The sequence below is a fragment of the Octopus sinensis genome, linkage group LG1, assembly GCF_006345805.1.
Source record: "Octopus sinensis linkage group LG1, ASM634580v1, whole genome shotgun sequence".
NCBI lineage: Eukaryota > Metazoa > Mollusca > Cephalopoda > Octopoda > Octopodidae > Octopus > Octopus sinensis.
Genome location: NC_042997.1, coordinates 191,274,599 through 191,302,406, shown reverse-complemented (window position 1 = coordinate 191,302,406; position 27,808 = coordinate 191,274,599). Strand labels below are relative to the sequence as shown.

Genomic DNA, 27,808 nt, shown 5'->3' with positions numbered 1-27,808 from the left:
CAAATGAAATTTGAGCCCAGCAAAAGAAAGGCATGGTCTGTTACAAACTGTGTACGTAAAAGGGTTACTGAGATTCAACTTCTCGATCACAACATTCTTTTTTAAATCTCTCTTGAGTCTTGCAAGTGTCATCCTGGCCTCCTCAAAAGCTTTCACTCTAATCCACACTTTTATTCGTCATTAATCCAGTACAACCAGTTGCATGGTCGGATCGTCTGCGACTAAACTTGCAACTCAACCTGCTTGCTTCGCGAGGAAGATGGTTGTTGGGACACCCTTCCCATTCTCGAAGAAACGTTAGCACACCGGGCGAAATGCGTAGCTGTATTTCGTCTGCCGTTACGTTCTGAGTTCAAATTCCGCCGAGGTCGACTTTGCCTTTCATCCTTTCGGGGTCGATTAAATAAGTACCAGTTACGCACTGGGGTCGATATAATCGACTTAATCCGTTTGTCTGTCCTTGTTTGTCCTCTCTGGGTTTAGCCCCTTGTGGGTAGTAAAGAAATAGGTATTTCGTCTGTCTATACGTTCGAAGTTCAAATTCCGCCGAGGTCGACTTTGCCTTTCATCCTTTCTGGGTCGTAAATTAAGTACCAGTTGCATACTGGATCGATCTAATCGACTGGCCTCCTCCCTCAAAATTTCGGGCCTTGTGCCTAGAGTAGAAAAGATTATGCAAGTGAAGGTGCATGGCTTAGTGGTGAGGGTATTCGGCTCATGATCGTAAGGTCGTGAGTTCGACTCCCGGCAGCGCGTTGTGTCCTTGAGCAAGACGCTTTATTTCAAGTCGCTCTAGTCGACACAAGACGCATAAAGCCTGTATTTCAAAGGGTCAGCCTTATCACATTCTGCAGCATGCTGAATCTCCCTGAGAACTACGTGAAAAATAAGTGTCAGTGGAGTGTTCAGCCACATGCATGTTAATTCCACAAGTAGGTTGTTCTGTTGATCTGATCAACTGGAACCCTCATCGTCGTAACCGACGGAGTACCAGTATTTTAAAGTTTTTTTATATATTATGCAAGAGAAATTTATACAGGGTCAAGGGATTACCAACGGCCTGTGATATCCCAGACCCGAAGTAGCGTAGTGGACAGAGGCGACAACAGGACTCTTCATTTAGTATATAAAGATTCAAATTTAGAGTATGAATGTTGGTGACCAAATGTTGGAAAGGGTTTTAAAAGCCATTTTGCCAATTCTTCCGATCTTAAAAATATAAACTAGTAGAATCTTTGGGAATTCTATATTTTATAAATGAGCATTCTTATTTTTATTTTGGTGCATAGATTTATAAATCTTCATAGTATTATTTCGTACCAGTCATGAACTACGGTTGAACACTGAATTGTGCTCTAAATAAGAAACCATTATGATTAAAGATTTCAATTATGCCTTCGATTCCCTTTCACAATTGTCACAGTTAGCGACCCCTTTGCTTCTTCTCTGCTCACATTTTGGATGCTGCGGACAGGGCGAGATCCACAGCTTCTGTGGCCGAGCGGAACAAAATCCTAAAATACCGCAATCTGTCCGCCAACTACATTTTCTATCCTGTGGCTGTCGAGACGTTTGGTGGGGTCGGACCACTAACTGCGAGATTCCTGTCTTCGCTGGCAACTCGCCTAGTAGAGGTAACTGGTGAGGCTTGTGAGGGCACTTGGCTATTCCAGCGCATCAGCCTCGCCATCATCCGCGGCAACGCTGCAAGCGAGCCTCAATAGCCATTAGAGAGGTTTCCCAGCACCCCCAACTTTTCAACCTAAGGTGGTGAATTGTTTTTTTTTTCTCTTTTCTTTTTAATTTTTTCGATTGTGATCTCTGTTTTGTCCAGTTTTCTGATTTAATTTTGTAAAACTAGATTAATAAAATGAATATCCTTTGTTAATGTTGTTACAAGCGTGACACCACAATACACGTTGTAACTGGTAGAATAATACAGATATAGATTTCTAGTATTCTGTCGTGTCTGGGGAGAGTCATTCTCTTTTAGTGCCTCACTATCTAACACACTCACCAGTAAAATTTCCACTTATTTCTTATTTTTATTTTCTAAAATTTTCGTTGCGTCTTGGCAACCTTTTCAATAGTCAAGACTAAAAATAAGAAATAAGTGGAAATTTTACCGGTGAGTGTGTTACATTACAAGGCACAAAAAGAAAATGACTCTCCCCAGACACAACAAAATAAACTATTATAATGATAAAACGGATGTAATAGTTGATCGGCAGACTTTCGGAATAGCTATCACTGCCTCATGGAGAAGGAAAATGGCAAAGAATTGAGATGGTTGTTTCATCCTTTTGTTTATTGACTTCGAAAGGGCTTCAACTAAGATCTAACACACTCACCAGTAAAATTTCCACTTATTTCTTATTTTTATTTTCTAAAATTTTCGTTGCGTCTTGGCAACCTTTTCAATAGTCTTGACTCTATTGAAAAGGTTGCAAGACGCAACGAAAATTTTAGGAAAATAAAAATAAGAAATAAGTGGAAATTTTACTATTGAAAAGGTTGCCAAGACGCAAGGAAAATTTTAGGAAAATAAAAATAAGAAATAGTGGAAATTTTACCGGTGTGTTAAATTATAAGGCACAAAAAGAAAATGACTCTCCCCAGACACAACAGAATATGCTTCAACACACGAACTCATATAAAGAATCTTGCAAACCAAATCCAAAAAACGAAATTTCTAATAGTTTTACAGACAGTGATGAACTTGTCAATATGATGGCGTATACAAGCCTTTGAGCGGGGAAATTTTGTGTGTGTATGACATCATAAGAATTTAGAAACTTTGAGAGAATGTAAAATAATACTCGGTTAATCACTAGTTTAGGACCCGGTCACAAAAAAAGCAAAAAGTGTAATAGGTGTAAAATAATGTGTAGTGTACGAATATATAAAAAACGCGCGCTGACGTGCGAGAGTGGGCGTGGTGAGAGAACTCGGAAAATTCACGATTAATCTAATTCTCGTTTGAAGAACGGTGTATCTCGACGTAGCAATAGCTATTCAGAATACCATGTAAATATTGGGTTCGTGGGACATGGACGTACTTCTGTAAAAATGACAGGCGTTCTGCTACGAGATTTACTCTCTCTCTCTCTCTCTCTCTCTCTCTCTCTCTCTCTCTCTCTCTCTCTCTCTCTCTCTCTCTCTCTCTCTCACACACACACAGTTAACTGCGTGCTGCAGTACGTCATGTGGTTGGTCGAAAACAATTTTTAATTGAAATTACAATCCTAATGAAATCGGGAGAAAAGTTATAAAATGTTAACGAACATTTTTCTCAGCCGAGAAGGGAAAGAATTCTTGAAAATTAAATTTCTAACAAGCCCATTCCATTAAATTATAATGCGCACACACTATGAGATTGGAGGAAAGTCGATCGCTTTCAATTTCACCGAAGTTAAAGTGTAATGAAAATAAAGAACTTAAGATGCCTAGTTATAAAAAGAAATTGCTTTTAATAAACGTAATTAATTATTTATTGTATGCAGACAACAGGCACTTTTACTGCAGTGCGCCTCTAATAACTGAACTAATTCACCACTATATGATATTGTCCGTTTCCCTACTTTATTCTTCCATCAGATCTTGTTTCATTATGAAACAATTCATTATTATTTCATTAGTTTTATTTCATTGTATGCTTTCAATGCACAGTTGAGCATAACATCGTCCCTTGAGCAACGTTCAGTGTTTTTCTCTTCTTTTGTCTTGAAAATTACAGTGTGTGCCATGACTAGTTGTGTAAGATGTGTGTGTAAGGCCTGGAGTTTCAGTTACGTATTTTATATCTTCTCGGGTTTTATGTAATTCCCAAGGCCCCTATTAATTATAGCAATTGTTTCTTTTAGACCACCCACCCTGCCCATTCTGGATATATTTATTTCCAGATCCTTATAACTGGATAATTAAACACTCCATTTGTTTTGCGGACATATTGTTTGTTAGAATTGATATATCGATTAAGAATTTTTGTTTTGGCGCTCTCTGACAATATTTAGATAAATACAACATAATCTCTGTTTCGACATGTCTTCTAGTATGGCAACTTTATCACACAGGCATTTTCTACCGTACTCAGTAGAGCAGCTGACGATATCTTTCAGAATTTAGTCAATTTTGCCTTTTATCTGTTCGTTGTAAATAAATAAAAACGTAGCAATTTACAAATAGTATATGGCGAAGTTTCGCATGCTACTACAACCGAAACTATGCCTATCTGTGCTACTACAACCGAAACTATGCCGATTTACTATTCCCCTCTCCTTGTTCCAATGTGAGACTTTATTATTAATTTTGCCTTTTCAGTTGACTTTGTTTGCAATCTCCCCAGTTAATAAAATAGATATTAGGATCTTTTCGCATCCGGACAAATTGTATTCACCTCAATAGACGTCATTGATTGGTTGAAATGCAAGAAATTAAACAACAAATAGCTTACAAACTACAGAATTTTCTCAAGAAAGCCAAGAGAAAAAAAGATGTTTTATAAACACATTCTACTAGTATACGAAGTTTAAAAGTATTTAGGTACAAAGAAATTATTTTAAAAATCTGCCGGTCAAAGCGAAAAGATCCAGATATTCTTCAATTCAATTAACTAAATTCACTTACAGATCTGAGCTAATATGCTAATACAAAAATATATCGGAGGTTGTATTTATCCTTACTTAAACGTGAGTGTTCTGTTAGACAAACTATACTGCGGGTAGTTACCATGGAATAAATTCATTGGCTTGGCTTTAATATTGCCTCTGTCGCTGATATGTATATATCTTTAAAATGATATCGTTTATTGGGGCGGTGGAATGGCAAAATCGGATCTTTTCGGTTTGAACGGCAGTTTTTTCTAGCGGTGTCATATGAACTTGTCACCCATAATTATGACCCTAGTATCGATCTATTGCATTTCAATTTGTTTTAGGGTTAGGGTGGGGGGAAGGGTATCTTTTTTTTCTTCACAAATGTAAATAAGCCCAATCTGTTTCTTAAACGAGGGACATATTCATACGGCAAGAATGTTTTTTACTTCAATAGACGTCATTGATTGGTTGAAATTGCAGAAATTGAAGAAAAAAAACAACTAATATCTTACAAACTATAGAATTTTCTCAATAAAGCCAAGAGAAAGAGATGTTTTATGAACACATTCTACCAGTATACGAAGTTTAAAAGTGTTTAGTTACGTGGAAATTATTTTAAAAAACTGCCATTCAAACCGAAAAGATCCGCAAAATCATTTGACAGCGAGAAAATGCTTTGTGATACTTGTTTCAGCTTCTTTCGAGTCTCGAGTTCAAATTCTACCGATGTCAACTTTGCCTTTCATTCTTCTAGGATCATTAAAGTAAAATGGTGTCTTGAAAAAAGTCACAATAATAACTAGGGAAAAGCCTCGTTTTATTTAAATACTATAAACAATTCAGATAATAAAACAAAAGCTATTATAAATCAGTTATTAACTGACAGTATATGACTTGTACATGATTTATGATGCCATTATTCGTGGAAAAAAACCCCAACCCTTTTATTCAATTTCATAAGCAAATCCAGACAATAGGACAAAAAAAAAAGTGTTAAGTCAGTTGCTGACAATACATGACATATACAAGGATTGACAACACCTTACATGGTATCGTGGCATTACGTGTATATTCAGTATTTTTAATGCTAAGACGAATAGTCCAGCTGACGCCAAGAAGAAACTTTGTCTTGTGGTTCTCCTGTAAACATACACGCAAGTTATAAAGGCGTTCTTGTTTCTGTGACGTTTTTTTCCTTTGACATTTTTCTCTCTCATTTTTGCCCCCTGATTCAATAAAATGTCAATCAAGTATTGGGGATCAATAGAATCGACTGTTCTGCTCCCACCAGATTTCTTGGTCTTGTGCTCATGTTAGAAATTATTATCAGTTGGCAAGGAAAGACAGGCAGTTTTCCTGTATCTGGTGATTATGGTGAACGAGGTGGTGTTGTGGAGGTAACTAAAAGCAGGGTTTTTATTCTAAGACTACACCTTTAACCTTTTACATTACTCGAAGAGAGAAAGACGTTAGCGGAGAAGGAAGTCTGCCTTCCAGCAAATATGCTGAAATATGGGTGAGAGTTGTGAGCCTAGCATGACACGATGGTTCCACTTAATTTTCACCTGTAATTTCATAGTAAGAAGAAAGCATTTACTTTGCTATTGAAGGGCAGCTGGGGGGACTTGTAGGATTCCCGAATTTTATTTTCATGGTTGCTCATCTTTTAGGATGTATATATATATTTCTACATTTCATAATTTGGCATTGTTACAATGCCTATAATTTTAATATTTTTCTTTTCAACTCGTCTATTTTTTCCCTTCGTTGTATAAAGAAATATCCAGTTTTGAAATTAATGTTCGTTATGTTTCCCATTCGCCGACTTTGTAGTAAATAAAGAACCAATTGTCAGGTGATTATTATTTCTTCAGTGCGATTCAGTTACTGAATTGATGTTGTTATGGGATACTGGAGTACTCGTAGTTTTATTTTCTTAGACTTTTTTGTATGTAATATTGTTTGCATAAAAAAAGTATGTACTTATTATTACTAGGCTTAGTGAAATGACACAATCAACCGAATGGCTGATAATGATCTTAGTTGAAGCCCTTTCGAAGTCAATAAACAAAAGGATTAGTAAATAAACTATGAAACAATCATCTCAATTCATTGCCATTTTCCTTCTCCATGAGGTAGTGATAGCTATTCCGAAAGTCTGCCGATCAACTATTACATCCGTTTTATGATTGTAATAGTTTATTTTGTTGTGTCTGGTGAGTCATTTTCTTTTTGTGCCCCATAATATAACATACTCACCGGTAAAATTTCCACTTATTTCTTATTTTTAGTCTTGACTATTGAAAAGGTTGCAAGATGCAACGAAAATTTTAGGAAAATAAAAATAAGAAATAAGTGGAAATTTTACCGGTGAGTGTGTTAAGGCACAAAAAGAAAATGATTCTCCCCATATACAACAGAATATGCTTCAACACACGAACTCATATAAAGAATCTTGCAAACCAAATCCAAAAACGAAAAATAGTTTATTTATTAATCCTTTTGTGAATATAAAAAAATGGCTTTCGATAATAGGTAAATTCCAAAAGTTCGTTAAAGTAGGAGATCGTTAAGTGAAATATTGCTGTATATGTATGTTTTCGGGAAAAATTACGGACATGTTTGGGATTTGTAGAATTGCTAGTGTCGGAAAAATGCCTTGCAGTATTTTGTTCTGGGTTCAGATACCGCCAAGGCCGTCTTTGTCTTTTATCCCTCTTAGGTCGATAAAATAAATTAGCCGTCAAGTACTAAGGTTGATGTAATCGATTAATCTCCCCCATCTTAAAATCGCTAGTCATATGCTTAAATTAGTAAAAATATTATTTTTAGTAACCGTTGTGAATTACAAAACTGCTAAAGTACTGAAAGAAATGCCATGAATTATTTTCACCTCTAAGGTGATGTGCCGGGAGAGTCGTTGGTACGCTAGACAAAATGTTTAACGGAATATCTTTCAGTTTTACATTCTGAGTTCAAATTCCGTCGAAATTAATTTTTCCTTTAGTCCTTTCGAGGTCAACTAGTTCCCTGCTCCAAAATTTGGATCTTTTCGGTTTGAACGGCAGTTTTTTAAAATAATTTCCACGTAACTAAACACTTTTAAACTTCGTATACTGGTAGAATGTATTTATAAAACATCATCTGGATCTTTTTTCTCAATAAAGCCAAGAGAAAAAGATGTTTTATAAACACATTCTACCAGTATACGAAGTTTAAATTTTTTTAGTTACCTAGAAACGTTAAAAACTGCCGTTCAAACCGAAAAGATCACATCTTTTTCTCTTGGCTTTATTGAGAAAATTCTATAGTTTGTAAGATATTTGTTTTTTTTTCTTCAATTTCTGCAATTTCAACCAATCAATGACGTCTATTGAAGTAGAAAACATTCTGCGCCGTATGAATATGTCCCTCGTTTAAGAAACAGATTGGGTTTATTTACATTTCTGAAGAAAAAAAAGATACCCTTCCACTCACCCCTAACCCTAACACTAAAACAGATTGAAATGCAATAGATCGATACTAGGGTCATAATTATGGGTGACAATTTCATATGACACCGCTAGAAAAAGCTGCCGTTCAAACCGAAAAGATCCCAAAATTTCAGGCCTTGTGCCTATAGTAGAAAAAATTATTTATTTTTACCTCTTTATATTCTGAGTCACCTTGAAGTGTCAAAATAAATAACAATCAAGTACTCAACTACATCCTTTTTTCAAAAACAATCACAGTTATGTCTTTGACTGACCTACATCCATCACCCTAGTAGTAAATAAAAGAAATCTTTATTATTATTTTAAGAAAGAATAATAGCGATTATTATTATTGACACATTTCCAATAGTTTACACATTTTTTCTCTAAATGTGAAATCCCAAACATCTCAAGTATTTAGGAATGTAGCAAGTGTTTTTCTGTCGAACCAGTCTTTCTCTTCAACCTTCTCCTCCCTTTTATTTTTGTTATTTTGTTGAGTTTCTCCAACATCAAGAGTTTCACAACACCAATCTCTATATATAAGGGAATTTCTACGTTGTCACTCAATCTACTAAAAATAGCGGCCAAATTTTCATCAATTTTTACCAACGCAGTGAGCGGACAGAATTGTTAGCACACCGGGCAAAATGCTCAGCTGCATTTTACTTGTCTTCGTGTTCTGAGTTCAAATTCTGCTCAGGCTGACTTTGCCTTTCATCAAACGGCGGTGCATCAGCATGGCCGCAGCTCTGAGCTGAAACTAAAGAAAAAAAAACTGTCTGGAAAAAAAAGATACATAAGAATTAAAGAAAAAAAAGGATTCATTGTATTGAATGTTATTGATAATATCGAGTGGAAATAGGGGGTACTGCAGGTCCGCAGTGCTTATACACGAGCCACCACTGATTCCGCATCTGTAGAGCACTCAGAGTAGGAGCTGACATCTGTAAGGGACTGAGATGTCACTGTGGTAGGCCTCTCAACCCCACAGGTCTTCACGGTCTGTCTTGCTGCCTAAATGCTAGTAGCTTCGCTCATTACACCGAGCTAAACCTAATCATTTAGTGGGCCCTGGTTCGGATTAATATCCCCTCAGTTCTGGAAAGAGACCAGATGGTCTTACCCTCTATCCCTGGGTTAGAGGTAGGTGCCTCATTTAGGACACCACAGTCTGCAACTCCTTTACTCCCTTCCACATTCTGGATGCTGCAGTTAATGGGAGGGTCACTGCTTCCGTAGCCGAACGGAAGAAAACTCTGAAGTATCGGGACCTGACAGTGAACTGTCTCTACCAACATGTGGTGTTTGAGACGTTCGGAGGGACTGGGCCACTAAACGCGAAATCCTTGTCAACACAGGCGTAGGAGTAGCTGAGTGGTGAGTAGCTTGCTTACCAACCACATGGTTCCGGGTTTAGTACCACTACGTGACACCTTGGGCAAGTGTCTTCTATAGCTTCGGGCCGACCAAAGCCTTGTGAGTGGATTTGGTAGACGGAAACTGAAAGAAGCCCGTCGTATATATGTATATATATATATATGTATGTGTGTGTATATATGTTTGTGTGTCTGTGTTTGTCCCCCCCAACATCACTTGACAACCGATGCTGGTGTGTTTACGTCCCCATAACTTAGTGATTCGGCAAAAGAAACCAATAGAATAAGTGCTGGAGTCGATTTGCTCGACTAAAGGTGGTGCTCCAGCATGGCCACAGTCAAATGACTGAAACAAGCAAAAGAGTAAAGAGTATTGGTAACTCGTCTCACCGAGATGTCAGGTGATGCTTGTGAGGGCACCTGGCTCCCCCAACGCCTTAGCCTCTCCATCGCCTGTGGTAATGCTACGAGCGTACTGGCTTGCTTCAGTAGGTTCAGTTAAATCTTGCGGTGGGCGACCAGTTATGATAAAAAAGAATTCCCCACAAATGGTTTAAATACAGATTTAATAGAAAGAATTAGTGTCAAGACTATTGAAAAGGTTGCAAGACGCAACGAAAACTTTTGGAAAATAAAAATAAGAAAAAAGTGGAAATTTACCGGTGAGTGCGTTAAATAATAAGGCACCAAAAGAGAATGACTCTCCCCAGACACAACAGAATTAGAAGAAAGTTTTCCGGTAATTTTCTTTCATATAAATAGATATTTATGTTAATTTAAGAATTTGCCAGCAAAATCTTGTAAAATGACAATGTTCTAAAAGATGTACATGTTTAAATGTTATATATCAAATACTTAAATTCTATGAATGGAAAATTAAGAAAATGTTGAAATCAAGAATCCTAACTCGGCTGTGTACAACTCTGATACAAACTAACGTAGATATTTGTTATTATAGCCGAGTCTTAGCCTATATATTTCAGAGATTGTTTGACAAACGATTTTATTCTGAAATCGTTTGTTGAAACTGCGAAAGAAACCTGAGAGAAATTCATGACTAACACGCACGCACACACATTCATTTTTGTTTTAATTTCTTGATAGTATTCTGCAGTTAAAAATGCCAAAATGTTACGTCATATTGTCCAAGTTGCAGATGCACAGCGGAACTTTTTGACACTTTATTTGACAAAAGTGAATAATAACTAGATGTGTTTTAAATGGCTGTCATAACTTTTCATCGATGTAATTGAACGTATGCATGCATATATGTATGTACGTACACACAGGGTGTCCGATGAAACGCACAGACATTGCTTTTAAAGTCAGTGTTTTTTAATTATTTTATGGACGTCTCTTTTCAAACTGATGGACTTTCTGGTCCAGACATTGTTGATAACACGAAGTAATGGGATTGCAAACATCAAGAAGCATTTTGTTCACTATTTGAACGTATTCTCGTTCAACGGTTGTACCCAAATTCTTCAACTGTTGTTAGTTTTATTTTGTAAACTTATCTTTTATGTATCGCCTTAAAAATCTACTGATATGAGGTCCAGTGAATGCGAAGGATATTCTACTGAAATTCTTCATCCATTCCACCTATTTGTTAAAATCTAATCAAGGTACGTCCTTAGCGTCCTTACATTACTATAGTAGCATGAAGGGTCCCCATCTTGCTGAGAATAAAATTCCACATCTTCGAGGTCCTCTTTGAATGCTTGACATGTTAGATTGCCTCAACAAGTTCATATTTCTTCATTGCCCTCAAGGGGCTTAACATAGAGGGGTCAAACAAAGACAGACAAAGGGATTAAGTCGATTACATCGACCCCAGTGCGTAACTGGTACTTAATTTATCGACCTCAAAAGGATGTAAGGGAAAGTCGACCTTGGCGGAATTTGAAACCAGAACGTAAAGACAGAGGAAATATCTATTTCTTTACTACCCACAAGGGGGTAAACACAGAGAGGACAAACAAGGATAGACAAACGGATTAAGTCGATTATATCGACCCCAGTGCATAACTGGTACTTAATTTATCGACCCCGAAAGGATGAAAGGGAAAGTCGATTTCGGCAGAATTTGAACCCAGAACTTAAAGACAGATGAAATACTGCTAAGCATTTCGTCCGGCATGCTAACGTTTCTGCCAGCTTGCCTCAACAAGTTCTGGTAAATGGAACCAGTTACAGTACTGTCAAAACAGAGTGCTCCAATCAATCCTTTTGATGATAAATTGCACCAGTTACTGTATCTCCCTGTAAATTAACTGGACATTCCTGTATAACACGTAGATTATCAGGTCCTCAGTCAGTGCTATTGTGACAGTTGAGCCATTTAATATAAATGTATCCTCAACACTCAAATGAAGTGGGCATCTTTTACACATCCTGTCAAGTACTACTCTGTTCATTGAGAGTATAGACTATTCTTCAAATGTAACTTTTCCAATTTTCTTTAATTTCAAATTCTAATTTCCAATCGCACGAATTATGAAAAAAATTATTATCTCCCCTCTAATAACTATGTCCACTAGGGAAAGATACGTTTTAAGAATGTTTGCCAAAACTACAAGGATGTAAATTTATACATTTCAGACAACTCTAAATAAAGGTGTAAAATTGTCATAATGACTCATTGATAGTCCTCTAACTGTGGAAATCAGATATATCCAGTCAAAATTTCATTACCCTTATCTGTGAAAAGCAGTTTTATATATTAATCAAACTTTTGTTTAGGAATGTCATGTTTGAAATTATTTTTTGTCAGTAATTTTATTCAGCTGAATACACGTCATTGATTGGTTGAAATTACTGAAATACGAGAACTTTAAGGTGAAATATCTTCGTAAATATAAGTTTTTCTCAAAAATGCTAAGAGTAAAACATGCTTTATATGACACATTCTACCAGTGTCCGAAGTTTGAAAGTGTTTAGTTACAAAAAATTATATTTTAAATCTGTCGGTCAAAAGGTAAAGATCCCCAGTGCTATTACATGGCTCCAACATGAGTGCTTTTTATTTGGCACTGGCACCATTGCTTTCTATGTGGAACTGGCACAGTTCTTTTTTATGTGACACTAGCATAGGTACATTTTCCTATCAAACTGTCCAACCATGCCAGCATGCAAAACAGATGTTAAAGTTCACAGTTGGATGCTCTTCCTAACTCCAAGCACTCTGCAACATGCACCAGGTACATTTTTCATGCAACCAGCACATGTGAGGTTGCAATGCAGCTTGTAAGACGACAAACCCCGAGATGAGGGGGAGACAACTCTATGCTTGGAGAATAAGGAGAATAGAGAGGGGTAAAGTATAAGAAAAAAGGGCAGGATTAGAATAGGTTTCTTGAAGTAGAGGAGTTACATGACTACTCACATTTTAGAAGGGAGAGTTTTGGGTGATATATATTTTTGCAGATGAGCCAACTACAGTTTAATTATAAATATGTAAATGTGTTTACACTTGTTAAACAGTGTTTACGCTAATAACACGGAGTTTACACAATGAAATTCTCACATTTTTATTACTTTCTCATGCTTCTTTTATACATCTACGCAAACCCTACTTGAAAGAAAGTGTTTATCAATAAATATATACCTATACATACATACACACACACACACACACACACACACACACACACACACATATATATAGATACACACACATATATATATATGTAGATGTGGGTATATGTGCGTGTGTGTGTATGTATACATGTATGTATGTATATATGTGTGTGTAGTGTTTGTGTGTGTGTGTGTAATATATACAGCCCACTTTCATTCTGAAATTCCAGTTTCAGTTTGTGTAAAAATATTGACTTTAGCACATCACTTCTACTTTTTGTCACAGTTTCTGGTTGTTAAAAGTAAAAGGTAATAATAATTTATATTTTATAAAATAAGAAGGCTAGCTGTATTAAAAGCCTTTTGAAATGTAGCCTTGTCAGATGACAGTTAAATTCAGTGTACTTTTTCCAAAAAGGTACCCCATTAAAATCTGATATCTTGTCCACAGCTTATAATTTCTATATTCAGTATATCCAATTACCTTATAGAAGTGATTCTCAACCATTTTTTTTTTCCTATTGACCCCTTTTGATGCCTGTTTTTCTCCACTGGAGCTCCATATACATTTGATATATATAAAAAAAACTATCCTACTGTATATCTATAATTAAATATTATTAGGAATTGAAATATTTTATGTATTGTAGAACAGTGGCGGACTGACCAGGTTGCCAGCTTGCCCAATGGCAAGTGAGCCCCTGTGCCATTAGAATCCATATATGGAGGCCCATGTTAGTATCTAAGGGGCCCATCCCATCAATTTTGAGAATTTTTTTATTCACTTCTGGATGAAGGCATTAATTATTTCAGCCTGTGTTTGTAGACAGTTGAAAAGAATACTTAAAAGAAAAAAAAATTAAATTATAGCATTGTAGTTGTGGGTGGGCCCCCTTGTAGTTGCAGGTGAGCCCCCTTAGTCTCCTAGAAACTAATATTTTTAGATCCAGTCTGCCACTGTTGTAGAATTTATTGCACATAAATTTTAACAACAAAATCTTATGTGGGGCCTGGTTGAGAACCACTGTCTTACACTGTTTCCTAACATATATTTTAGTGTAATCCTCTCTTCAACTAGCTATAAAATCTTCAGTGGTACCCCAGTAACTCAAAGTGCTGTTTGAATTTGTATGGCTTTTATGAACAGAGGAAGGAATGTATTAATGAATGATTGACTGTGTTGACCACTTGGTAGCTGGTCTCAATAGTTTGGTGAATAAAATATTACAGAATAGGGTTCTATTGAAAAACACCTGATGTAGAGTTGAATCCTTCATATATGAGCCGGTTAGCCCAATGTATTATCCTCCACCATTCTGCTTTAATACTCAGGTGGTTATTTATCTTTATTATCTACTTTTTACTTGTTCCAGTCAATGGCCTATGGCTATACTGTGGCACTATCTTGAAATGTTTTGTCAAACAAATTAACCCCAGTATTTATTTTGTTCTTTGAAGTCTTGTATTTACTCTATTGGTCTCTTTCACTGAACTGCTAAGTTATATTTTTTTATATATAATTTTTTTTCTGTTTTGAACCCCCCCCCCCACAAACAGTTCTTGTTTCATTTAATGTTTTCTTGAAATTGGGATGGGGTGGAGGTGAGGGTAACAGGGGTTCTCCAAAGAATATAGGTATGGGTTTTATGATTTTTGCATGACAAAATATTTTGGGAACCTGTTCACTTAAACTGACCACATTTATTATTGTTAATATGAGAGTTCAATATTTATATATATTTTTCTTTATTTTCAGGGCTTCTACTGGTTACCTTTTTTCTCCCTCCAGTAAAGACATCATCATCATCCTCCACTACTATATCAAACAATGTGTATTTAAATGCATCAGGCTTTCTCAATATATCTCAAATTTGGCAGCTTAAGTCAAATTCTGGACTTTCTTTTCGGACTTGTTCCAATGGAAAATTACTTCATCAAGTTGGTGCTACTGGAAACAGCTTAACATTATCACTGGACAATGGAGTTTTGGACCTTGAATGGCAAATAAACAGTTCTCTTTCTAATGTGACAGTAGGTGAGAATTTAAATAACGATGCCTGGTATTTTGTAAAGTTTGAATATCTCCTGGGCAATCTTTCAATTATAGTGCAGAAAGGAGCTGACACATTGTTTAAAAAATTAATTGCAAACGACTCTTTCAACCAAAATCTTTGGAATGTTAAACTACAAAATGGTTCAGCGCTGCTTGTGGGATTCAATTTTACTGGTTGTTTGATGTCTGGTCCAAATATTGACCTAACTTTGGCCAGCTCAACTGGGTCTGTATACAATGGCTGTCCATCAACAAATGATCCTAAATGTTCTGAAAGTAAGTTTCCAAACTACTATTTATGTTCTAGAGGTTGTACTTTTCTAGCAAGTGATTTGGTTGGAAATGAATATGTGGAAACTAAAGCAGTTACATCATGGAAAAACCATTTTAGTTATCTAAAAATACACAAAAACTGTTAAATTAACTATTTTTAAGTAGATAAAACTATAAACTAATCGCTCTATATATAAACGGCAAAATGTCTGTGTGTGTGTCCTTTATACAAATCCACAATTTTTCAGTTAGAGGGCTCGCACTTTCTATGGTCATTCAAAACCGTCCAAGGGTAGTCATGCAGATCTTTACATTTCCCCAGTTACCCCGCAAAGCCATTAAAAAAATCAATAGATGTGACTTTTTTGTGAATTTTCTATCCAAAACCCAATCAAATTGCCCGAAACTTGATACACCAATTGAATGCCAGCTAGCTGTATGTGATTGGTCAGAGATTTGGACAGTACTCGCGTGTATGTGCACACGCACACAGCTGTATATGCATGCCAGGTCATAGTGCTAGTAGCATATAAAATATTGAGTTGAAAAGCCCTGGGATGGAAAAAACATTGAAAGTTGCCCTAATATTATTTATAGCTTTATCTTCTTTAAGTTCTACCATTTAAAATGATTTATTTCATATGTTTTAAAGTTTCTAGAATTCTTATGATGTAGACAACATAGTGTTCTCGCTGGTAAGGACAAAGCTTCTGAAACAGATAGAAAAAATTTGAAGTGTTACTTTGGTGTAATGGTAACACATCTGTCATGTTCACAGAAGATGTGGGTTTGAGTCCCATGGCTAGCCTTCAACTTTTTTCCATCCAAGGATTTTTTTAACCCAATATTCTACATACTGGTAGGATATTAAACTGCATTTGATGATGAGATTCCAGTTCTGGGGTTGTATGGAGTGTGGAATCACCCTTTAATAACCCTTACTCCCAGGTACATCTTGATTCAGAATGGTAGTATCTCTCAGAAGGCGGCGAGCTGGCAGAAACGTTAGCACGCCGGGCGAAATGCTTAGCGGTATTTCGTCTGCGTTACGTTGTGAGTTCAAATTCCGCCGAGGTCGACTTTGCCTTTCATCCTTTCGGGGTCGATAAATTAAGTACCAGTTACGCACTGGGGTTGATGTAATCGACTTAATACCTATGTCCGTCCTTGTTTGTCCCCTCTGTGTTTAGCCCCTTGTGGGTAATAAAGAAATAGGTATTTTGTCTACCGTTACGTTCTGAGTTCAAATTCCACCGAGGTTGACTTTGCCTTTCATCCCTTCGGGGTCAACAAATTAAGTACCAGTTACGCACTGGGGTCGATGTAATCGACTTAATACCTTTGTCTGTCCTTGTTTGTCCCCTCTATGTTTAGCCCCTTGTAGTATCTCTCAGGGTCCTGTCTATGGGTTAAATAGACTTTTGTAAGGTTAGATTGTGCTCCTCAGCTGTGGTGAAAGCAATCTATCTAGGAGGAGGAAAACTCCAAAATTAATATCTTTTCCCAACATGCCCTAAGTCAGCATGGAAGAGTATGACTAACATGAGATGTGTCCAATAGCATACACATGTCAGTGCACATTCTGTGACTGGCAGAGATAATGGGAAATGATGATTCTTGATACTGATTTATCTACTTTGAGTTGCGCCATTAAAAATGATTTATTTCATATCTCTTAGTTTTTAAAATTCTTATTATGTAAAATATGTTCTGTCATGTCTGGGGAGAGTCATTTTCTTTTTGTGCCTTATAATTTAAAACACTCACTGGTAAAATTTCCACTTATTTCATATTTCTATTTTCCTAAAATTTTTGTTGCTTCTTGCAACCTTTTTAATAGTCTTGACTATTGAAAAGGTTGCAAGATACAATGAAAATTTTTAAGAAAATAAAAATAAGAAATAAGTGGAAATTTTACCGGTGAGTGTGTTAAATCATAAGGCACAAAAAGAAAATGACTCTCCCCAGACACAAGAGAATATGCTTCAACACATGAACTCATATGAAGAATCTTACAAACCAAATCCAAAAACGAAATATGTAAAATATACTTTCCTTTTATTTCCTAAGGTATCAAAATTTTCATCGTTCAGCTGCAATTTGATCACCAGCTACAGTTCAGTGATCAGGTTCCAGTTCTGTGACAAAAATTTGGACACTGCAAGGAATAAATTAAAAATGAATTTATTAGTTTTTAGATGGTTGAAATAGCTCTTCCATGATGTTATTGCTATTTTTTTTTATATTTTCTTTTACAGTTTTAATATTTATAAGTGTTTTTTTTTGTTTGTTTTCTGAATTGAAATTCTGTATTTATTTGAATGTTAATTACTTTTGTTACATTGTGTGTAAGAAATTATACCTCTATTAAATTGAGGTATGAAAGAACATCTTGATGAAAAAACAACAGCAAAAAACAAAAAAGCAATTACAGTATTTTGTGTTCTCTTAAAAATGATAGAATGTAATTTGTGAGAAATTTGGCTGCTGTTTCTTGCAGATTGAATAACTATATATAAACTCCTCTTAAATTCAAAATGCTATTTATAGTTTCTGATTGGTTTCCTCAGTCTGCTTAGCTGACACTGTGGTTCATACTTAAACTGTGAACAGGCTTATGACATCTAGACTCACCATCTGGTTGGATTCAATGGGAGTATCCTTGTTTTGGTTTATTTTTTATTTATTTCAGTGATTGGATTGTGGCCATGCTGGGGCACTGCCTTGAAGGGTTTCGATGAACAAATTGCACTCCAGTACTTATTATGGGATGTAAACAAACATCAGTGTTAACAATAAACAAGATGAGGACAAATATCCATCGAATGTAAATAATGTAAATAAAGCCTCTCAGTAGTTAGCTCGAAAATAACACAGAGGAGACTGAGGTTAGCTGGACGTATTCAGCATCATTCAGAGTTGATACTACACCGTATGCTCTTGTGGGAGCCCCTACACGGACATACTAAGAAAGGGAGCCTGAGGATGACATATGTTGATGCCCTAAGGACAGACACTGACCTCTGGGAGACACAGGACATGACAGCAATGATAAGAGACAAAGACCGCTGGAGAGAACTCACCTGTGAATCTTGGGAGTTTTACCTGTCCTAGATAGACAGGTAGATATTGGCCATAAATGTGTTTTCTATATAAGTCATGTTGATGATGGCTATTGAACCAGAAACACACATCCATGACTATCCTTTTATCTCCAGACAGGAAGCTGGCCCTTGCCTTAATGGCTGTCAGCTTGAGGGGTCTTCTTCTCAAGTACAACATAGTGCCAAAGGTTTCAGTCATTGCCTCTGTGAGGTCCAACACTCAAAAGGAACTCAGCCACTCTACATCCATGAGGCCCAACACTCAAGATATATAATTCTTGAGATTATCTCCCCTTCTCAAGTGGAGCTAATCTTGATTGCCATCTGGTAGTTATGAAACATCCTCTGGCGGTGGAGATAATTTAAATAAATAGAAAATTTATGCTGTATGGTATTTGATATACCCATATTTGTTTATGTCATATATAAAATAGGTTGATGTGTATTTAATAAGTGTGGAGGAAATGGAATGGAATATGTGTGACATGTTTTTGTATGTACTCTCTTTTACTTGTTTCAGTCATTTGACTGTGACCATGCTGGAGCACCACCTTTAGTTAAGCAAATCAACCCCAGGACTTATTCTTTGTAAGCCTAGTACTTATTCTATCAGTCTCTTTTGCCAAACCGCTAAGTTACGGGGACATAAACACACCACCAACGGTTGTCAAGCGATGTTGAGGGGACAAACGCAGGTACACATACATATATGTATATATATATATATGTATGTGTGTATATATATATATATATATCACTGACAAAATTCCATGCAGCACGGAATTTTGTCAGTGAACAGGTCACGGTCTGAAAGCGACGAAAATATTTTGACAAATTAGATTTAAATGTTGAAGTGAATCAAACGGATTTTGTGTGTTTCTTTAATGGTTTATAAACACCTTCCACACTGCAATAATAAAATTATTTTACTAAATTTTTCATTATCACCAAAATTAAAACAGAGGCAGTGTATTATACCAAGAGTTTGATTAAGGTGTGTAATATTTAAAGCAGCTTTAAATATAAGAGCTGGGATGATTTTTTTGAGACCTGTTTCTGGAAAGAAAAATGAACATTATACACCATCAAATGTAGTGAGCCGCTCTCCGGCTATCTATCTGCGGCTTTATACAGCTATGGTAAGATCTCACCTGGAATTTGCATCACCGGTCTGGAACCCCTATCTTGCCCAGGATATTAATCGTCTGGAAGCTGTTCAGCGATGTGCAACCAAAAAAATACCCTCCATCAGGCATCTGCTATATTCTGAATGCCTTACTTCCCTGGGCATGGATACATTGAAACTCCAACGACTGGCAGCTGACTTGGCTGACAGCCATAAAATTATTAACCATCTTACAAACAATAACTCTGAGCACCTTTTCAAACTCCACCCATCTAACACTTGTAGGCATATAAACAAAGTCAGAAAACAGCACAGCTCCCATGACTTTAGGAAACATTTTTTCACACTAAGAGTTGCTGAAGCATGGAATAAACTGCCGGCATCAGTTGTTAGTTGTCGGAGCACTGCATCCTTCAAAATTTCCATGCTTCCTGAGATTCGCCAACACTACACCTGATTTTCTCCCCTCCATACACACGCAAGCATGTATCTGACTCATACATTGTTCGCTTTCCAGACATTTGTACATTACTGCATACACTTTATATGCACTTTCTGACAAGTTGTGGTGCACCTGAGCCCTGTATACAATAATTTCATTATTATTATTATTATTATTATTATTAGGTCAAAATTATAAAGATGTTATGAAAAAAATCACATAAAAAAGGCCTGTTTTACTTATATTTTGAATTATGTCTCCTCATAGGAATTAAGACTAAGATCCTCTGAGAGAATTTTTTTAAGATGTAAATTTGGTATTACATTACCAGCTCAGATGATTAAGTAAATGCCCACCTCCCCACCCAACCTCTTCAAAACTGCCCCCCAAATCTTCTTTGATGTTTATCTTCTCAAGAAGGAATATAACAAGAGTAGAGTTATTTAATTAGCATGTGCAATGCATCCCAAATATATCAAATAACCTGATTGCTCTCAGTTATTTCAGGTGTCTGCCCAAGGGTGGATTTTGGTGGCAGAGATGTAGTCTTAACTAAAATTAAAGGATCCATTTCTGCTTCCAATACCTGTCCCCGTGGGCATGTCACATGTCCCCTTTTAGGGGTCTGACGTTGCTATTAAAACTCTTGCACCATATTAGATATAATTTACACTAATACCTGAGGGAATGTAAGATAACAGATAGACCAATTATAATCAAAGTGGCAGGAGCTGGGGTGGAAACAAGCATGTATAAAGTGTATATACAACAGGGTCAGGCGGAAAGAACGTGACAGATATTAATACATAGAACTCTATAACTGAATAATTCCAAATCCTTCTTAGCAGAGATTTTAATCTTTATTTCTGACACAATAATTTGTATTCTTCATTGCTAAACCAGTATCATTGACCATAATTAAATGTCCATATACTTATATTGAAACACATACACACCATTGCAATTTTTTTCTTTTTTCCTCTGTATCATGTTTCATATAATTCTGTAATTGCATAGTGATTCAGAAACCATAGTTTCATATAAATATGAGATACAAGGATTTATGAATCATTCATCTTTAAGGAAGATTATCATTATTATTTTCTCCCTCTCTTTTTCTTCCTGCCTTTGTCAGGTCTCTGAAACAACGCTTATTGTTATGACTGATTAGACAATGGAAACATTAATTTCTTTCTTTTCCTCTTGGAGTTCTAATTTTATATATGTAGTAGATGCATGAGTGGCTGTGTGGTTAGAAGTTTGTTTTCTCAGCCACACGGTTCTGGGATCAGTCCCACTGCATGGCACCTCGGGCAAGTGTCTTCTACTATAGTCTTGGGCTAAACAAAACCCGTGTGAGTGGATTTGGTTGACAGAAACTGAGAGGAGCCTGTTGTGTGTGCATGTATTTCATCTGTCTTTACGTTCTGAGTTCAAATTCCGCCGAGGTCGACTTTGCCTTTCATCCTTTCGGGGTCAATAGATTAATTACCAGTTGCATACTGAGGTTGGTGTGTTTATGCTCCCGTAACTTGGCAGTTCAGCGAAAGAGACCGATAGAATAAGTACTAGGCTTACAAAGAATAAGTCCTGGGGTCGATTTACTCAAGTAAAGGCGGTGCTCCAGCATGGCCACAGTCAGATGACTGAAACAAGTAAAAGAGTAAAGGGAGAAAGTACACACACACACACTTATCTCTCTCTATATAAAGCTGAAGTTGTCTGCGTGTGGCAGGTTTGGTAGCCTTCAACTAACGCTATCTCCTCTGAGACCCTGTGGCACATGTTGACCAAAATTGAGAGTATGATAGAAGAAAGCTTGCTCTTCCTTCCGTAGAAGAAAAAATTAAAATCGGACCATGTCAACACCAAAAATTATTTACATCAAAAAGGTGCTTTTTTTCTATGAAAATCCCTATTTTTTACGATTTTTTGACTGCTGTGTCGCCATTTTTCAGTGCATTTCAACCAGAAAATTCTTGACTTAAAGAGAATAGCAAGCTACATAATGCAAAATTTTTACTTTTCAAAAATTCCAATTCTAAAGGGTCGAAACAAACCCGAGCAATGCCGGGCGGTACTGCTAGTATACATATATAATACACACACACACACCTGGTGGATGGCAGTGAGTAAAATGCCTTGCAGTATCGTTACGTTCTGACTTCAAATTCTCTTCAGGTTTACTTCGTTTTTTACATCCTTCTGCAGCCAATAAAATAATTACCAGATATGATTTATTTGGTGACATGTTAATGTTGTTGAAGGTCTTTCTAACATATATATCATCACCAAGGCGGCGAGCTGGCAGAAACGTTAGCACGCCGGGCGAAATGCGTAGCCGTATTTCATCTGCTGTTACGTTCTGGGTTCAAATTCCGCCGAGGTCGACTTTGTCTTTCATCCTTTCGGGGTCGATAAATTAAGTACCAGTTATGCACCGGGGTTGATGTAATCGACTTAACCCCTTTGTCTGTCCTTGTTTGTCCCCTCAGTGTTTAACCCCTTTGTGGGTAGTAAAGAAATATATATATCATCATCATCACCATAATCATCATCATCATCAACATCGTTTAGCTTCCTCTTTCCATGCTGGCATGGGTTGGATGGTTTGACATGGAGCTGTCTAGACTCCAGCAGTTGGTTGTGGCATGGTTTCTATGGCTGGATGCCCTTCCCAATGCCGACCTGTTTATAAAGTGTACTGGGTGCTTTTTACATGTCACTGGCATGAATATATCGCTTTTGCCAAACCCTTAGGTTATGGGGATGTAACCAATGCCAGTTGCCAAGTGGTGGGTGGGACAAACACAATGACACACACACACATATATACATACATATGAGAGGAATGATCACTATGTGGACAACCCTTATGCTAGAAGTAGATCCACTATGGTCTTACAACTAAGAAATGTTCTCGTAAATTGATGTTAATCAGATTAAGATCCAATTTTTCACCCTCATTTTAATTTATATATATATATATATATATATATATATATTATATATATATATACATATATATATATACATATACACACACACACAAACACATTTCTTTTATCCCACTCAATTTCGTTTTTCCCACTCAATTTCTTTTTTCTCACTCAATTTCTTATGCTCTTAAAAATCTCTTTACACACACTCACTCACACAATGACACACACACACATATATACGCACACACACACATTTCTTTTATCTTACTTATTCCCACTCAATTTCTTATGTTCTTAAAAATCTCCTTACACACACACACGCACAGACAGAGTTTCCAAATATAGTTGACAATGTTTGCAACAATATTTCTAATGGAATATATTTGTATCTGCTGTTGCATATGACATAGAAAGCAATCATCAGTTGTTGTTGTTGTTGTAAAATGAAAAATAATAACTAAAATAAAATAAAAGAAAAAACTCACAAAAAAAAATAATAATCCCTTTGTCCACCAGCTGGTGGCTATTGACTTTTTTTTTAATACCATGATCATTAGCCACAGCAGTTTTTTATGTCAGCTTTTCCATGCTGGGATGGATCAAATGACTATTCTGAGGTAGTTATATTATGGCCAGATCTTGTTGCTAACAGTTTTTCAGTTGTCTTCTACCAATACCAGAACATGTGTGGAGGCATTTGGCTTAGAGCTGGCAGAAACGTTAGCACGCCGGGCGAAATGCTTAGCGGTATTTCAACTGCCGTTAAGTTCTGAGTTCAAATTCCGCCGAGGTCGACTTTGCCTTTCATCCTTTCGGGGTTGATAAATTAAGTACCAGTTACGCATTGGGGTCGATGTAATCGACTTATTCCATTTGTCTGTCCTTGTTTGTCCCTTCTGTGTTTAGCCCCTTGTGGGTAGTAAAGAAATAGGTTAGTGTGTTAGCATGATGATCGTAAGATTGTGGTTTCATTTCCTGGACCGGGTGATACATTGTGTTCTTGAGCAAAACACTTCATTTCACATTGCTCCAGTCCACTCAGCTGGCAAAAGTGAGTATTCCTGCAACAGACCAGCATTCCATTCAGAGGGTGAATATATACATGGTGGGTACCAGGAAACTGGCCCTATGAGTCTATATGATACAGGAAGGATATAGTACCAGAACTTGTAGTAAGGGTAACTAAAATATATTTATATATATATACACACACACACAAACACATTTGGGTAACTAAAAGGGTAACAGACCCAGACAAAAGCTGGGTGTGTTATTATGAGGAATCCAGAGACCAAGAGATAGAGTACCCAATGGAAACATCCTAGCTCTCCTTGACTCAAGAAGGCCAGGCAAAGCAAGTCCACAAAGAAGCTCATGGTGAGCTCCTTTTTTTGACAGCAAGGGTGTCATCTACACCCACTGGGTTCTCTCTAGATAGATGGTCAATAAAAAGTACTTTGTGGAGGTTTGACGGAGTTCAGAAAGAGATTTCATTGCAAAAGGCCAGAGCTTTTCCACTCGGGTCAGTAGTACTTGCACCAGAACAATGCATCAGTCTACAATTCCATCCTGGGTAACCAACTACTTGAGAGAGAGAGAGAGAGAGATCAAAACTGTCACTCACTCTTCTTACTATCCAGACTTTACTCCCTGTGACTTTTGCTTTTTTTTCCAAGCTGAAATAGACCAATCGGGGGCACTCTGAAAACATTGAGAATATGGAGATTGTGATAGGGTCCTGGACACTTTCACTTTGAAGGACTTCCATGGGCCCTTCATGGAACATTTATGTCAAGGGATTCTACTTTGAAAGAAATTAAAGTTTTGTACTTCTTTGAAATTACTGTCTCTCCTCAAAAAGTCTCAAAACTTCTGGAATGCTCAAGGCATATTCGACACACCCCAATTTCAGCAGTGTATATTTAGGAAATGGTTTTAGTGCATTACATTAAAGTATGTAAGGTAGGCTGAACCTTGCATATAAGACCTGGAGTGAATTTTTGAGGCATTCTTTTTGGTAAAGAAAGTGCATCTTGTATGCCATCAAAAATTGTAGGTAGTAGAGTAGCTGGTAATGTGGCATTTAACCCTTTCGTAACCATATTTATTTTGAGATGCTCTGTGTTGCTTTCAATTATTTTAAATATAACAAAGAATTTAGTAAAATAACTTTGTTATCATTCAGCTAGTATTAGGAACATAAATTATGACTAAGATTTGATGGAAGATTTTGATTCAAAACTTATGAAAACAAGACATTTGTACTACAGAGCCAGAAGCAGTTTCGGCTGGGTTGGTTTCAAAAGGGTTAAGAATTGTTTCTCTATTATATATCTTAACCCTTTTGTTACCTTATTTATTTTAAGATGCTCTGTGTTTCTTTCAATTAATATAAATATAACAAAGAATTTAGTAAAATAACTTTGTTATCATTCAGCTAGTGTTAGAAACATAAATTGTGACTAAGGTTTGGTGGAAGATTTTAATTCAAAACTTATGAAAACATGACATTTATACTAAAGAGCCAGAGCTGGTTTTAGCCGGGTTGGTAATAAAAGGGTTAAATATTTTCAATAGGTTTGAGAAACACGTAGTTTTTCGTTAATCCCCTATTTAATCCAAAGAAAATGTCATGAAATTTTAATTCTTCTTCTTTCAATTCCTGTGTCTATCGTTCCAGAACTACAGAACTAAGATGGTTGGATTACTTATTCATAGTTCAGTCAGTCAAGGATAAATCCGTTGTTAGTGTTTCATTTTGTTTCTGTCTTGTCTCATTTCACCTAGACTGGTGTGAAGAAGTCACTTGATTTGTGTGTAAGCAGTAATTCTCAAGGTGGGTGGCATACCCCACCAGAGGAGAGAATAGCAATATTTTGGTAGGGTATGAGTTTCTTCAGAATGGAATGTAATTAAGTAACAAGTGAATAAAACTTGCAATAAAGTTATAATTAAGACTTATTTTGAATATATGCACTGTTTTTTTTTTAATGAAACAGAAAATTGCTCTGTGTCTAATGCAGCCATTATGGATGGGAAACCAAGCCCCTTAAGCTGGTGGGGTCAGACAAGTATAAGTCTGTTTAGCACAATAATTGTTACTAAAAATATAATATTGAAAACCAGCCAAATTATCAGTTGGTTAGCACAAACTTATAAAAAAATTGTAAAAGCATTCTTTTACTAGTTTTAGTCATTGGACTGTGGCCATGCTGGATCACAGCCTTGAAGGGTTTAATTAGTTATATTGATCCCTGTATGTATTTTTAAACCTGCAGCTTTTCATTGATCACTGTTGAACCACTATGATGCAGGACAAAAACATAAACACACACACACATACAGAATAGGCCTCCATACAGTTTCTGTCTACCAAATTTCCCTTTTCTTTCCTTTTACTTGTTTCAGTCATTTGACTGTGTTCATGCTGGAGCATCACCTTTAGTCAAGCAAATCGACCCCAGGACTAATTTTTTGTAAGCCTAGAACTTATTTTATCAGTCGCTTTGCCGAACCGCTAAGTTACGGGGACCTAAATGCACGAGCATTGGTTGTCAAGCAATGTTGAGGGTACAAACACAGATACACAACATATATATACACACACACACACACATATATATATATACATATATACAATGGGTTTCTTTCAGTTTCTGTCTACCAAATCCACTCATGAGGCTTTGGTCGGCCCGAGGCTATAGTAGAAGACACTTGCCCAAGGTGCCACACAGTGGGACTGAACCCGGAATCATGTGGTTGGTAAGCAAGCTACTTACCACACAGCCACTCTTGTGCCCATTTAACTATGTTAAATGTTAGAGAAAGAAGCTGAGCTGTTTCTTGCTATAAATACATCTTTAGGTTCTTTGGACCCTTAAAATACTGTAGGTACTCAATTTACTATTTTGCTTGTGTGGACCCCTAAAATCTTACATGAACCACTAAGGGTCATAAGGGTCCTGTTTGAGAATCACTGCAGCTATAGTAGGTGTCACATCTAAATTGAACCCCAAAATCACATGGTTGAGAAGAAAGCTTCATAACCATACAGCCATGCCTTTGCCTATATATATATAAATATATATATATATAAATATATATATATATATAAATATATATATATATATATATATTATATATATATATATATATATATAAATGTATATATATATATATATATATATATATATATATATTCTGAGACCGCCTTCAGTCACAACACAGACCATGGGATTACACCCAGAAAGTTACCCTCCCAGGCACAAGTCTGGGCCTATATATATATATATAAACTCTGCTTGCAAAGACTTGTTGAGGCAAGTGAAATCGAAATCAAATTTGATGACTGGCATTCGTGCTAGTGGAGTGCTAAAAAGCACCATCCGAGCGTGATCATTGCCAGAGCGGCTAACTGGCTTCTGTGTTGGTGGCACGGAAAAAGTACCATTTCAGCGTGATCATTACCAGCGTCGCCTTACTGGCACTTGTGCCGGTGGCACGTGAAAAAGCATCCGAGCGAGGTCATTGCCAGTGTCACTGGACTGGCTCCTGTGCAGGTGGCACGTAAAAAATACCATTTGAGCGTGGCCGTTGCCAGTACTGCCTGACTGGCCCTCGTGCCAGTGGCACGTAAAAGCACCCACTGCACTCTCAGAGTGGTTGGCATTAGGAAGGGCATCCAGCTGTAGAAACTCTGCCAGATCAAGATTGGAGCTTGGTGCAGCCATCTGTTTTGCCAGTCCTCAGTCAAATCGTCCAACCCATGCTGGCATGGAAAGCGGACTTTAAACTATGATGATGATGATATATATATATATATATATATGAAGTAATTAAAAG

At 36.7% G+C, this 27,808-nt stretch overlaps 1 protein-coding gene and 1 long non-coding RNA gene across 3 annotated transcripts in view; one reads left to right on the top strand and one right to left on the bottom strand.

Annotated features, from left to right (window-relative positions):
- LOC115216256 (protein crumbs-like) overlaps positions 1–27,808 on the top strand; it is a 220,306-nt gene that overhangs the window by 40,939 nt on the left and 151,559 nt on the right. For both annotated transcript variants that reach the window (XM_036507796.1, XM_036507801.1), the window contains exon 2: positions 14,783–15,355. In XM_036507796.1, the coding sequence (XP_036363689.1) occupies positions 14,783–15,355 (573 nt within the window). The remainder of the gene's footprint in view (positions 1–14,782; positions 15,356–27,808) is intronic.
- Positions 43–26,602, bottom strand: LOC118765587. The gene is made up of 3 exons (XR_005001448.1): positions 26,568–26,602; positions 19,809–19,811; positions 43–167 (listed from the first exon to the last, which is right to left on the bottom strand). It is a non-coding gene; the product is annotated as an uncharacterized LOC118765587 (long non-coding RNA).